Source organism: Pelodiscus sinensis, chromosome 15 (genome assembly GCF_052426305.1).
Source record: "Pelodiscus sinensis isolate ZL-2025 chromosome 15, ASM5242630v1, whole genome shotgun sequence".
NCBI lineage: Eukaryota > Metazoa > Chordata > Testudines > Trionychidae > Pelodiscus > Pelodiscus sinensis.
This window is the reverse complement of record NC_143066.1, coordinates 16,913,516-16,928,144: the sequence shown is the minus strand read 5'-3', so window position 1 is coordinate 16,928,144 and position 14,629 is coordinate 16,913,516. Positions and strand designations below refer to the sequence as shown.

The 14,629-nt window shown below is 45.4% G+C and overlaps 1 protein-coding gene across 5 annotated transcripts in view; it reads left to right on the top strand.

Moving 5' to 3' along the window:
* Positions 1–14,629, top strand: part of ZC3H7A (zinc finger CCCH-type containing 7A) — a 68,108-nt gene that overhangs the window by 35,642 nt on the left and 17,837 nt on the right. For all 5 annotated transcript variants that reach the window (XR_016350711.1, XM_075899325.2, XM_075899323.2 and 2 more), the window contains exons 10-16: positions 1,220–1,427; positions 3,228–3,295; positions 4,731–4,923; positions 6,589–6,750; positions 9,639–9,835; positions 10,089–10,183; positions 12,922–13,103. Coding sequence is in view for 4 of the 5 variants with exons in the window: in XM_075899325.2 (XP_075755440.1) it covers positions 1,220–1,427; positions 3,228–3,295; positions 4,731–4,923; positions 6,589–6,750; positions 9,639–9,835; positions 10,089–10,183; positions 12,922–13,103 (1,105 nt within the window). In the remaining variant the exon portion in view is untranslated. The remainder of the gene's footprint in view (positions 1–1,219; positions 1,428–3,227; positions 3,296–4,730; positions 4,924–6,588; positions 6,751–9,638; positions 9,836–10,088; positions 10,184–12,921; positions 13,104–14,629) is intronic.

Sequence of the window (14,629 nt, the reverse complement as noted above, 5' to 3'; positions counted from 1 at the left end):
CAGTACAAATACAATGTTAGAGAGAGATGACTTAAAATTCCACTAGATTTTTGGGGGAGGGGAGCTCTAGTTTCTGCTGCCTCTTGTCTGTGTATTTAAATGTATTCAGAAAATAAACTCTCGGGGTCTTATCCTACAAAGGTTTTAAACCTGTACTTAACTTTATATATTGTGGTAACTTCTGTTAAGTTAACGGAACTATTCATCACTTTATATAACGTTTAAACATGGGGTAAGTCTCTTCAGTGTACAGGCAGTCCCCGAGTTACGCGGATCCGAGTTATGTCTGATCCGCAGTTACGAACGGGGTTTGCTGCCCGTCTCCCTGGTCTGCTGGAGAGACGGGCAGGGAGACCAGGGAGACGGGAAGCAAAGCCTCTGAGGACGCCGGCCGTGGGACAGCCGCGGCGCGTCTGGGCTGTCCGCTGCCCGCGTGCTCCCCGGCTTTGCTCCACGTCTCCCCAGACCAGGGAGATGGGGAGCAAAGCCGGGGAGCACGCGGGCAGCGGACAGCCCAGACGCACCGCGGCTGTCCCGCTGCCGGCGTGTTCCGCGGCTTTGTTCCCCGTCTCCCTGGTCTGCTGGTCTCCAGCAGACCAGGGGGACGCCTGTGGTAGAGTAGCTGGGGCGCTGCTGGTTGAATCAGGACGCCTGGGGCAGAGCAGCTGGGGTGCTGCTGGGTTGCTCCAGTAGCGCTGAGGAGCTGCGCTACTGGAGCAACCCAGCAGCACCCCAGCTACTCTGCCTCAGGCGTCCCCAAGTCAGCTGCTGCTGAAACTGACCAGCGGCTGACTACAGGAAGCCCGAGGCAGAGTTGCTCTGCTCCAGGCTTCTTGGAATCAGCCGCTGATCAGTTTCAGCAGCAGCTGACTTGGGGACGCCTGGGTTTCTTAAGTTGAATCTGTATGTAAGTCAGAACTGGTGTCCAGATTCAGCTGCGGTTGAAACTGATCAGTTTCAGCAGCGGCTGACGCCAGTTCCAACTTACATACAGATTCAACTTAGGAACAAAACTGCAGTCCCTATCTTGTACATAACCCGGGGACTGCCTGTAATTCAGACTGAAGTTCAAGATATTCTTCATTTGAACTGTGTAGAGAGAGGTTTTGATACAAAAACAAAGCAATTACTAAAAACTATGCTGTAGCAGACCGTGTCATCTTTTGGAATTTTTTTCCTGAATATTTTGTAAAAATATTTCTTTTTTTTTCCCCCCCAGCAAACTGCAGTTGTCAGAGGATCCATTCCATCAGCTAGTGTAGCTCCTAATATAGCATTTTCCACAACTTTGTTAGGAACTTTACCAGTTGGCGCAGGATTTGTTCCAGCATCCTCATTTTCAGAAATGTATTCACAGCCTCTGGCTTCTTCTTTGGAGAATTTTTGTTCCTCTTTAAATACCTTTTCAGTCAGTGACTCAAAAAGAGGTAAGGAATGAGTCTGAAGTTATACCCTGTTTAATCTTACTTTAATAGAGAGTGGGAGAAGTCTGTATATGACAGCTGACTTCTCATCAGTTAATTTAAACAAAAAATGGTTTGTGGTGAAATGTTCAGGCAGTTCGACTTGCCTGTGTTTTTAATAGTCAGTACAGTAAAACTCCAATAGCGTGGCATCCAATTGTCTCGCACTCCCGATAGGCCGATATCAAAATGGCAAGAGCCTAGTGCAGGGGTGGCCAACCTGAGGCTCCTGATTGGAAAAAATTGTGGCTACTGACGGAACCGGGATGGAACCCAGAACCGCTCAGGTCAGCCACTCTCACGGCCGGGCAGCTGTGAGCCGCATACGTGCTCACGGCCCACGCCGTTCCGCTCATGGCCCCCAGCATACTGCGTCATACCTTGCACATGTATGCCGGGTTGCACACAGCATCCCAGCCTGCACATGCTAGCAGCCGGCTGCTGAGTGCAGGCAGCTGCTTCGGGGCCCGGACATAAGATTGGCGGGGGGGGGGAAAGATGCCTGGCTCTGGAGAAGTGGAAGGGGATTGGGGGGGGAGAAGGGGAGGGAGTGGGAAGGGGGGGGCACATGGAGTCCCAGATGCGGCGCAGTGGCTCTGGTTCTGGGATCCGAGCATAAGGTTGCAGGGAGGGGGATTGGGGTACATCAGGGAGGGGAGGTGATTGGCTCTGGGAAAGGGGAGGGAGGGGGAGGGGAGATTGGGTTGCGCACAGCATCCCAGCCAGCTCATGCTCAAAGCTGGCCGCTCAGTGCACATGTCCCAGCACCTGGAGGGAGATGCGCAGCTGTAGCGGTGGCTCTGGGACCCAAGAATTAGGTTAGAGTGGGGGGAGGAGGATTGGATTGGGAGTATGACCCTTTATAGTACTTCCTGATAGTCTGGCATATCCGATAATCTGGCACCACCTAGGTCCCAAAGGTGCCAGATTATTGGAAGTCTACTGTATAAACCGTCACCAAGAATTAAATTTAAAGCATCTGTTCGTGTGATATCTACATAAACATGTTCTAGGCACCTCTGTTGGAGCTGCATTAACTATTAGGTTTTCCTAAAGTTGTTTTGATGCTGGGCATATAACATAAATTAACCTGAGGGAAATTAATTTTACTGAGTGGGATTGGGGATTTATTATGTGCCTGAATGAAATGGGAGTAAATAAATCAGGCTTTTTTTTTTTTTTTTTTTTTTTTTAATTCCAAGGTTCTAAAAGGATTATACCATGGAGAGTACACACTTAAAAAAATATCTAAGACCTTTTTTTAAAAAAAATTGCTTAACACTTAATTAAATAGGTATAATTAATGGTGAATACTGAGATGCTAAATAAATAGGAAATATGCAATAAACTACAGTTTAAAAATACTCTCTATCAGACAATTATATAATTTGTACTTGGTAGTAGACTGGCTATTGCAAAATTTTGGTAGGTTCTCTTCCCTTACCATGTCTACAAACAGGGATTTGACAGTGACTAGTTGCCTGTTTGCCCACTTTTTTTATTTTCTGGACCTCTCTCTTCAGTCTGTACTTACAATGGCTGCCTCAACACATGTTCTGTGAGGCTGCTATTGAAGGTAATCCATTGGCTGACTAACTCAACATAATTTACGTTGTTTTTCTGTCCCAGAGACCACAAGGCACTTGCATGTAGTGGGAAAAGACATTGTTCCCTGTCACCTATATAGCAAGTGCATATTCTTACCTGAATAAAATGTGCTGGGAGGGGAAATAACTGAAAAATTGTTTCTTAATCACTGTCCAGATTTGTCCAGTTCAGTTTCTAGAGATGGAAAACCAACACTTAACAGCAATAATTCCTCTCTTTTACTTGTGAGTATCTTTCACATTTTCTTTCATGTGGATTAACATTTTACATGTCGTAAGAACTGAAGGAAATTTCTGGGTTTTTTTTAATTAATTAAAAAAATGCACAGATAACTTCATCTACCATGAAAATGTACAAACTGGAGTGGGGAATAGTAAACAGCGTCATTCTAAGACAGAAAATAAAACAAAACCCCCAGTTTCTGAAACTCCAGGGGAAATTGTATTTACTACTGTCCTAGCCAGTTTTTGAATTTGGTAAACTTTTTTGCAGCATGGAAGCTTATTTGATAGTCGACTAGTCGCTTACATCCCTAGTCCACAACAAAACTTTTTGTATGCAGTCCAGCTAGGATAAGAGACATTATGATACTGTAGTGGTCCACAAACAGGGCAGTAACCATATTGTGATGAAGACTCAATCTGATCTCTATTGTACCTGCATCATATATCTTGTCTTTCCCAAATGCCTACTCAGTAGTGGCTGATCTATAGGTGGGACTAGTGATTTGCATACTTGGCCCACCAGCAACTAACTGCATTTCTCAGTCTCATTGTGGGATTTGGCAATGCATGTAGCCTGTAAAGGGGATGTAGGCTTCTTACCTCCCTTATTGTCCTGTATGGATATGCAGATAGACTGACAATTAAACCCTATTTGAAGACTCTGATCTTTTGAGGAAGACTTTCCGTAAGTTCTAGTTATGGAGATATTTAAATGATGTTGATAGATCAAGTTACCGTAATTTAGCGAATATACCCTGCTGCTTTTTCTATTTGAGTAAAAATATTGTATACCCCGTGCACGACTATAACCCGCGGGGTATACAAGACTTTTCTGTGCCGGGGGTATATTTGCTGGGGGTATATGTATATGGAGGTGAGGGGGGGGAGAGGAATTAGCCAGTCACCGCCCCAGGTTCCAGCGCAGCCGCCAGCCTCCGGGCCAGGGAGCGCTCATCGCACAGGTTCCTCTGCAGGCGCAGAAAGGGGCAGGGGGAGTAGGACCCACCAGTCTCCAGGCAGGGGAGTGCTCACCTCCTGATTCCTGCACAGCTGCAGGAAGGAGCAGGGGGATGAGAGATCCCCCACCCCTTCCTGTGGCTGCGCAGGAACCGGGGGGTGAGCGCTTCCCCGCTCAGAGGCTAGAGGCTGGCGGCCAGGAACTGGGGGATGAGTGTTCCCCTGCCCCTTCCTGTGGCTGTGCAGGAACTGGGGAGTGAGTGCTCCCCTGCCCGGAGGCTGGCGATTGCGCAGCCACAGGAAGAAGCGATTCACCACCAGGTGAGTAAAAAGAATTCTGTATACCCCGTACCCGAGTATACCCCACGGGGGTGTGTGTGTGTGGGGTTTGTGAAAATTAATATAACCTGTGGGTTATATTTGCTAAATTACAGTAATTCTCCTCTTTCCCCCCCCCCCGCCCCCCCTGCTCTTGCAGATAAATGGCCCCAATACTTTGTTTGGAACTGAGGACTACGTGGGAATTGCAGGTCAAACTAGGAATGACTTTTCACATGTTTTTAGCAGTGGACCTGCTAATGTATCTGTGTCTTCATCACTTGTTGCAAGAAACCCATTGGAAGGTACACATGAACTAAGACAGGCCTGCCAATTATGTTTCATCAAAACAGGTAGGATGTACAGGAAATAAGTTTGATAAACAGTTAAATACATTGTTACTGTATCAGTGTTGTAAATTAAAATATTACTGGTTTCTAGAAGTGCTGAGTTCTGGCTTGTGTGTCATTAACAAAGAGAATATGGATCTGCATATTGAGTCTCAAAAAATATTGCGCCATTTTTCTATCTTTCCTTGATTTGGTGTTCTTGCCCTAATGGGGTCTTAATTTCTAAAATTATCCTCAGTCACTACATGCTTTCTCCAATCTGAAGTCTTACTGTGTGAAGTCATTCACATTCTGTATTCACTTTCCTCCCAAACCTCAGGGTACTCTGAAGAATGACTCCTTTGCTCAAGACTTAAAAACTTGCAATAGACACTCTGATTGGTCATGGGGAATTGAACTGCAATTCAAAGTGCCTGGTAACCTTCACATCCCATCTGTTTTATTCTTTCAAACTAATTCTAAATCATTATTGTGATACTACCAAACTTTAGCAATAATTATTAACTTCACTTTATTGACACGAGGGTCTTAACCTATTTTGGGCTGTTTGGTCAACTAATCTTTGAGACTTGAGCTATTGCTGTTACACAGCTGTATTTTAGAAGCAACCTTTTTTTCATCAAGACTGATATTAAAATCAAACACTATTCTTCAGGTTTAATATAAATATTCTGGAATATAATTGGAGCAATAAAATATATTTAATATTCTTAAAATTGCAGTGGCATATCTAGGTAATGTTTTTTGTTCGTAATTTACTGATCTGTAGTTTAGTTTAAAATGACTTCTGATATCTTGTAAGGAGGCTCAACAAGGTGATTTTGAAATGTCACTTATACATGGTATTTAATAAAAAGCAGCAGTTAGAAAATGCCTAAAGGATGAACTTCAGGATATGTTGACCTTTAACAAAGCATCAGTTTCTTCCCTTGTTTCTTTGCATCCATGCTTTCCTTACTCATTTCTGAAACCACACCGTTCCACCATGAACTTTTTATTCAGAGAGGACCAGACAGGAATGCACCAAACTCTATTCTTAGTAGGTTATTGTAACTCCTTTATTCACTCAGCATTGGAAACTTGACAATCTGCTCTCTGCTGTACATGCATTCTTAGTATTTATGGCTTTGGAAGAAAAAATAGATGTAGTTTTGAACCCAGCTAAAACCATAAGCAACTAGACCATAGGGCTGGCATTGTATTGTTACAGAATGCAAAAGTTGACTTCACTTGTGTTATATCTTTGAAAGTTCAAGTTTAATAAAAAAAAATATTTAGTTGACTGAGTATGGGATTTTAGTTGCATGGATCTCAATGATCTTAATATTAGAGATGAAAAATTAAAGGTCCCAACCAAATTTATGAAAATGCACCCATTGGGGCCAGTTTCCAAAAAAATAAAAATAAAGCTGGTGGTTCCAATGCAGAAGCAGAGGAAGATTGTAAAATCTTCTTGAATGACCTATTTTTCTTGAGTTTGTAAGTATTTGCGGGTTCCTTCTACTCTTCCTTTCCACCCTCTTTATTTGAGATTATTTTGTCTCTTCAGATTTATTGGTGCAAGTAAGAATTGTTAAATCTGTTCATGCATTTCATATTGGAACGTATACCTGAATATAAATTCACAGCTACTTATATAAATAATAAGCAACTTTTCTATTATTTCAGGGCCTAAGTTATTGGATTTCACTTATCACCCCAATTTAGAGCATAAGTGTAAAAAGGATATCTTCATTGGTAAAATAAAAAATTCTGAAGATAAATCATGGAAAAAAATACGCCCAAGACCAACAAAGACTCAATATGTGGGACCATATTATATATGTAAAGGTATGTTTAAAATTGGGAAGTTGCATAGTTTTAACCGAAACCCCATCATGAAAACTAATATTAGTTAGAGCATATTCTTCCTCCTAATTATAATTGTTTATTTTTAAAACATGAACACTTACTGGGCTATTTCCAAGAAGTTACTAATAACCCAGTGACTTGGAGGTTTTGGACACAACATAAAAGTGAACATTGCTTCATAGATTGATGGTATGAACCTCTGCTTATAACTCTAGCTGTGTATAATATCAGTGATAGAAGAGAGCAGGTATCTGTGGAAATACTATTTTTCTGGGTTTTTTGGCTTGAAATACAGATGGGCAGCTGGAAGGATAATTGGGGTACGCAAGTTCTAATGGACACTCCACATCTTCTGAGGGTTCTAAATGTCAGCTGTACTGAAAGGAGAACAGGAGACTCCTGACATGGATTTAATTGGGCTGCAATTTTATTATTCAGTGTCTAGGACTACCCTGCAGATAAGTGTATAGCTCAGACAATTCCCATGTTTATCCAAATAACTATCCAGGGCTTCCCCCCAACTTTCTCCCATTTCCGTCTAGGTTCCCCAGTCAACCTATGGCTTGGACCTTCCCATTGACACCTGCTTGTAGATTAGTTAAGGTGGGCTATAGGAAAGTGGGATTGGTTCCCTGCCAGACCAGTCATAGGAGTCGCATTCTATTCCTTTAACCAGCCTCTCCTTTTAAGTCCCTTATCAGGCAATGTATGTGGTCACTTAGGGTACATCTAAACTACATCCCTCTTTCGAAAGAATGATGTAAATTAGACACCTCAAAATTGCAAATGAAGCTGAGATTTGAATTCCCTGCGCTTCATTTACATAATAACGTCACTGTGTTCTTTCAAAAAATGCTATTTCAAAAGTGAAACCGCGGTCTAGACGCGGTTCTTTCGAAAAGAAAAGCCTTTTTCGAAAGTTCCTGTAAACCTCATTTTTAGAGGAGTACAGGATCTTTCAAAAATGGCTTTTATTTTTGAAAGAATTGCGTCTAGACTACGGTTTCACTTTCGAAATAGCATTTTTCAAAAACTCCATGATGAGATTGTGCAAATGAAGTGCGGGAAATTCAAATCTCAGCTTCATTTGCAATTTTGAGGTGTCTAATTCACATCCCTCTTTCGAAAGAGGGATGTAGTCTAGACATAACCTGAATGTCTTCCCTATGGAGTATCTGCACTGGACATCCACCCCACACTTAAAAATGAGTTGCATATAGCCTAACTACCTTTTTCTCCTCATCAGAAAAGTATCACCCTGACATCCACTGTGGGAGAGACGGGGGGTGGAGGGGAAACCTCTCACTCCACTGAAGCCAGTAGGTGGTGAAGGAAAAATTCCTTCCTCCGTCCCTAAGTCCTCCTCCTAAAAAGAAGCGAGTAGCACAATGGTTACAGCAGATCCTAACCCATCTCTAGGAGAGGGAAGGTGGCTGCTGCCTTGCCTAATGGGTGAAGAAAGGGCTTCCCATGTCCAGGGTTTGCGTGTTTTAAAGTTATCTCCCCCCTTACGTTCCCTGGGATTCAGTCAGCACCACAAAGCTGACCACTACCCACTTTTTGCTGCAGTTTCTGACCAACTACCCCCTGTCATAAAGTCCAGGTGTCATAGAATCATAGAACCATAGAGCTGGAAGAGATCTCACAAGGTCATCAAGTCCAGCCCTCTGCTCTAGGCAGGACCAATCCCAACTAAATCAACCCGGCCAGGGATTTGTCAAGCCGAGACTTAATCACTTCTAGGAATGGAGACTCCACTATTTCCCTAGGTAACCCATTCCAGTGCTTCCCTCCCAGTGAAAAAGTTTTTCCTAATATCCAACCTGGATCTCTCCTACCACAACTTGAGACCATTGCTCCTTGTTCTGCCATCTGTCACTACTGAGAACAGCCTTTCTCCATCCTCTTTGGAACCTCCCTTCAGGAAGTTGAAGGCTGCTATCAAATCCCCCCTCACTCTTTGCTTCTGCAGACTAAACAGACCCAACTCCCTCAGCCTCTCCTCATATGCTCCAGCCCCCTAATCATTTTGGTTGCCCTCCGCTGGACCCTCTCCAATGCATCCACATCCTTTTTGTAGTGGGGGGCCCAGAACTGGACACAATACTCTAGATGTGGCCTCACCAGAACCGAATAAAGGGGAATAATGACATCTCTGGATCTGCTGGCAATGCTCCTCTTAATGCAACCTAATATGCCGTTAGCCTTCTTGGCTACAAGGGCACACTGTTGACTCATATCCAGCTTCTCATCCACTGTAACCCCCAGGTCCTTTTCTGCAGAAATACTACTTAGCTGGTTGGTCCCCAGCCTGTAACAATGCTTGGGATTCTTCCGTCCCAAGTGCAGGACTCTGCACTTGTCCTTGTGGAACCGTATCAGATTTCTTGTGGCCCAATCCTCCAATTTGTCTAAGTCACTCTGGACCCTATCTCTGCCCTCAAGCGTATCTACCTCTCCCCGTAGCTTAGTGTCATCCGCAAACTTGCTGAGGGTGCAATCCATCCCTTCATCCAGGTCATTAATAAAGATATTGAACAAAACTGGTCCTAGAACCGAACCTTGGGGCACTCCGCTAGAAACCGACCGCCATCCTGACATCGAGCCATTGATCACTACCCGCTGGGCCCGGCCTTCTAGCCAAGTGTCTTAGATGTGGACAACATTCTTCTCTCTCTCCACCCTCCCCACCCAAACACACACTTTAAAAGTGAGGTGAAGTTTTGCAGAAAGGAGTAAGATGGGAAGCGTAGATTAATTTACAATAGAAGTGGCTCTTGACTTCCTGAAATGCAGAGATCTAATAATGATAAATGTGTCTGTGTAAAAGCTAGGTCAGATTGAACTTTTATTTAATGTCATTTTAGATGTTGCTGCTGAAGAGGAATGTAGGTATCCTGGCCACTGCACATTTGCATATTGCCAGGAGGAGATAGATGTGTGGACTCTAGAGCGCAAGGGAGCCTTTAATCGAGAAGCTCTCTTTGGAGGAAATGGAAAAGTCAACTTCACTGTATCCCAGCTCCTTCAAGAACACCATGGATTATTTATGTTTCTTTGTGAGGTGCTTCTTTAAAGACATTTCGCTGCTTTTTTAAAGATATGAAATAATTTAAACAGTTTTCATTTGACAGCGTTGCTAGATAGTAAGTAAACTGCTTATGAAATGATTTGGTTCATGACTAACTTGTAAGCATGGAGATGCGTATTGAATAATAGTTTGCACAGCCTCTGTGTCTAGTAAGATTTTGTTTTTTACAGTGTTGTCACACATGAAACATTCAACTTTTCTTTAATCCTTTGTTTTTTTATTTCAGAAATGCTTTGATCACAAACCTAGAATAATAAGCAAAAGGAACAAGGATAATTCTTCTTGTTCTCACCCTGCCATGCATGACTTCGAAGATAACAAGTATGTCTGAAATATTCTCAATATAAGTTTAACATTAAAAGTACAGGGATGTCTCCGAGTCACGGAGGTTGTTTGTAACTCTGAACAAAACATTTTTTCCCAAAAGTTTACATCTGAGTGATGATGAAATACAGCTTTGAATCTTTACTACGCAGAAGAAAAGTCCTGCATTTAACCATCTTAATTTTAAATGAAACGAGAACAGAAATAGTTATTTTACCTCACATTTGGAGCAGGAGGTTGGGTGCAGGAGGAGGTTCAGGGCTGGGACAAGCGTTCAGGAGGCAGGCTCTGGCTGGGCACCCTTTAACTAAGACTGCTTCCAGGTGGTGGAGCAGTGAGGTTAAGGCAGGCTTACTCCTGCCCTGGCTCTGCTGTTCCTTAAGAAATGAGGTTTATGCGGTTTTTTTCGAAAGGGGGCTTTTCTTGAAAAACCCCCGCATCCAGACTACATTCACTTTCAAAAGAGAGTTTGGAATTTGCATATCCTTTTTTGGGAAAAAAAAAGTAGTTTAGACGTGCCCTGTGTGTTTGTGAGTGAGTGAGTGACTGACACACACACACACACACACACACACACACACACACACACACACACACACACACACTGTGTGTGTGTGTGTGTGTGTGTGTGTGTGTGTGTGTGTGTGTGTGTGTGTGTGTGTGTGTGTGTGTGTGTGTGTGTGTGTGTGTGTGCGCGCGCGCGCCAGCGATTTGTATTGCCAAGCTTCCTCCATCCCATTCCCTCTGTGTGGAGATGGGGTACAGGAGTGGGGGCAGAGGGGATACCCTGACATCAGTGGCCTCTCTTCTCCCTCCCACACCCTGCACAGCAAGCAGGAGGCTCCTGGGGCAGGGCAGCTCCAAGGTAAAGGGCAGGAGCAGCATGACAGTGGATGGAGGGGCAAATGAAGTGCCAGATAAGCTTATTGAGAGCATTTTGTGCTTGTAGTACCTAAGACAGTGGTCTGTAAATGGGAGATTCAAGGAGCTACTGGAGTATGAATAACCATCGGAACAGCTTTCTTAGTAAAGTGATTGCTTCATCACTTGTAGGCATGCCTTTAAAGCCTTCAACAAGCAAAAATGTGGTTACTAAAGTGCATTGATGTGTCTGTGTAGATCCTGCTGGCATGAACTAAAAGTTCTCTGGAGTGCGTATCAACAGCTTTGAAATAGTACTATGTTAAAGGCACACCAGGGAACTTTTAGTCTATGCGGACATGCTGGTGTGCTTTAGAAATTATTACCCCTATTGTGCTCTCTGTAGACAAGCCCAACGTAGTTTCTGCTTGATACAGGGGTTACTGGAGTAAAATCCAGTGACCTATATTTTATGCAGGAAGTTGGATTAGATGACCATTGTGGTATCTTCTGGCCTTAAAAATCTGTTCTTAACAAATGCTGTTCTTGGCTGTACATAATCTTTTCGCTGACTTCTTCAGGAGTTGTGTGTACACATACCTCAGAGGAAGGAGAATGGAAGTCCATGTAATTCCAAGAGAGTAGAATCCAGGAGCACCAAGGGCTCTGAATACTGCATATTCGTTATTTTAAAGCTCAAATGTACTAATTTATGGTGCATGCTAACCCACAGGCTTCCAAAGTTTTAATAATTCCTTAAGTGGCAATACCTCAGTTGCACAGAGAATTTGCTTGTAAATATTACATGAACAATAGTGATATAGGATTAGTCTGCCTACCAGTATATAAAAACTGTTTTAAAGAGCTACTAAGGGGCAGTGCCTTTGCTATGCTTGCCAAAACCCCTATCTCTGGGGGTAGGCAGGCCCGGCTCCCCTCCACCCTCTGATCAGTCCTGGCCTCTTGCAGGGGACTGCTGGGATCATGCCGTTCATGGCCTCTCAGCCCGCCGCTCTGGACACAGCCAGCTCTGGCCTCTTGGCTCTCCCCGCCCCTCCCCAGGTGCTAGGACCCTGTTAGCTCTGGTCTCTTGGCTCTCCTGTCCCCGCACCACCCCCTCCAGTCACAGCCCTGGCCTATCGGCGGCCCCCCCTTTTCCCAGTCACAGCCCCGGTCTCTTGGCCCCCCTCTGGCCACTGGAAGAGGGCCGGGGCTGAGCCAGGGGATGGTGGCAGTGGCTCTTCACTGCCTCTGGGGTTCCATTACTCTGGGACGCAGCAGGGAACTGCTGCCTTGGCCTGGCCTGCGTTTGGGCCACCAAACTCCAGCCTTGAACCTCGACCCCCGCAAGATTATAGTGCTAGCACTGGATTCCTGTAGGGGAGGGGCGGAGAGGAGAGAGCCCTGAGATTCCATGGTGGATTTGGCTCGTGGGGAAGCACGCGCACTGCTCTTCCTGTCCCCACAGCAGCACTTGCGCTTCCCCACAAGCCAAATCCACCATGGAATCTTGGAGCTTTCTCCTCCCCCGCAGGAATCCAGTGCTGGCTGTGTAAACTTTCAGGGGGCAGGGTTCAAGGCTAGAGTGCTAGCCAGGCGGGTCCCAGAGCATTGGGGCCCTGGACCTCAGTGAGGAGACACTGCCACCACCCCCTGGTTCTTCTGCAGGGGCAATCCTATGAGGGGTCAACTTCCCCTTCTGGGGACTTTGTTCAGGCTGGGATGTGAGGTGATGCAGAGTAGCGATGATGTCATCGTGTCGCTCTGCAGGACACAGAATTAAAATAAAATATGAAGCGGAAAGAATAGTCACGTTTTCCATATGCACAAAGAAAGTCAGACTGTTTAAAATACCAATTTCTTTTCAAAAACAGGTGCCTCGTCCACATTTTGAGAGAAACTACAGTAAAGTATTCCAAGATCCGTTCTTTTCATGTTCAGTGTCAGCTTGATCTGTGCAGACATGAGGTGCGTTATGGTTGTTTAAGAGAAGATGAGTGTTTTTATGCACACAGTCTTATAGAGCTGAAAGTCTGGATAATGCAGAATGAGACAGGTATGTTTTTAAATACTACCTACCCACAAAAAGATAAAAGAAATACAATTAATTGACGCATTAGTGAGTGTCTTCTGCTTACATCCTTCTGTAGTTTTCTGTATATCTAGTAAACATTGGTCAGTTTACCTGCTAGCAAATTGGTTTTGAGTAAGATTGCTAGACCTATACAATTAGAAAACTTCAGCTTTATCTAAAAGCAAATAATTTCTGACCCATAGAAGTGTCCTGCATTCATGGGAGGACTAAGTATCTACTACAGGTTGGACCTTGCTATTCTGGCATCCTGGGAACTCGACTGGCCCCAAATGAGGGGATTTGCCAGACCAGGGAAGGTTCCTCCTCCTCATGGCCACTTTGCCACCTGATTAGGGCTCCAGTCTGCCCCTGCTGCTGCCTGGCTCTCTCCCTGGCCCCGCTGCTGCCAGGGCTGGAGCGCCATGGCCAGAGTTCCGCAGCCAGGGTAGAAGTGCGCAGCTGCCTGGCTTTGCAACTGGGGCAGAACTCCACAGCCACTTGGCTCTGAAGCCACAGTGCAGGGACAGGGCTGGAGCTCCCTGGCTGCCACTGGAGTTGGGGCTGGAGTTTCCCAGCCGCTGGACCCAGATTGCGGTTGCCGCTTTGCGGCCAGGGCCAGAGCTCCCTGGCTGGGGCTGAAGGCCCACCACCATGGCCAGGCTAGAGCTCCCCAGCCACTGGGGCCAAGGAGCTCCGCTGGGGCCATAACTCTCCACCATGCTGCACCCCCCCCCTCCCCCCCGCCCCCCCCCCCCCCCAAACCGCGCACGCGCTCTCCCTCTCCCTCTCCCTGCTGAGTCGCTGGCTCCCTTTAGAGTGCTCCTGCCCTGTAGCCAGACCTCCCTCTTCCTGGGCTCTGTGGTCCAGGAACATCCGCGGTCCGTAGACACCACAGATGTTGCTGGACTAGGGAGTCCTGGTTAAGGGAGGTACAACCTGTATATATTTTAGAGAATCCCGTGTGACTGTCTGTTCAAGAATTCCTTCTAAATGGTAAGAAGGCCTGAAATCAGTATACAGGTTCCTTTTGTAAGTTAAAGCAAGGAAACGGTTTGGATATGCCTGGAATGGGATTGCTCTTCATGAACCATACAGAAACAAGACAAAATCACCAGGCAAGAGGAAGGGGCTGGCTGGGGGTGTTTTTCCCCACTCCCTCATCCGGGACTGCCTGAGCCTCCCACTCCTACAAGCATACTTTAAGAAGGGCTATGGAGTGGGAGGCATCTGAAGCTTCCCCCCCAATTCATATGAGAATATTGCTGGCTGTTCCCCTTCATCAGGAGGTGAAAGGAAAGTGCTCAGTTTTCTGCATTCCTCACTCCAGCTGTGAAGCGCAGGGGGGCAGATGAACCTGGCCCTGCCCACAATGGAGCTGCAGTGGTCATGGAGAGGCACTTCTCATCAGGCTCCATGCTTCTGCAGTGAGACGGGGCTGGAGTAGTCTTCTCCCTTTGGAGCAGCTTGCATTCTGAACCCCTCATCCCCACCCAGAGCAATGATTTAAA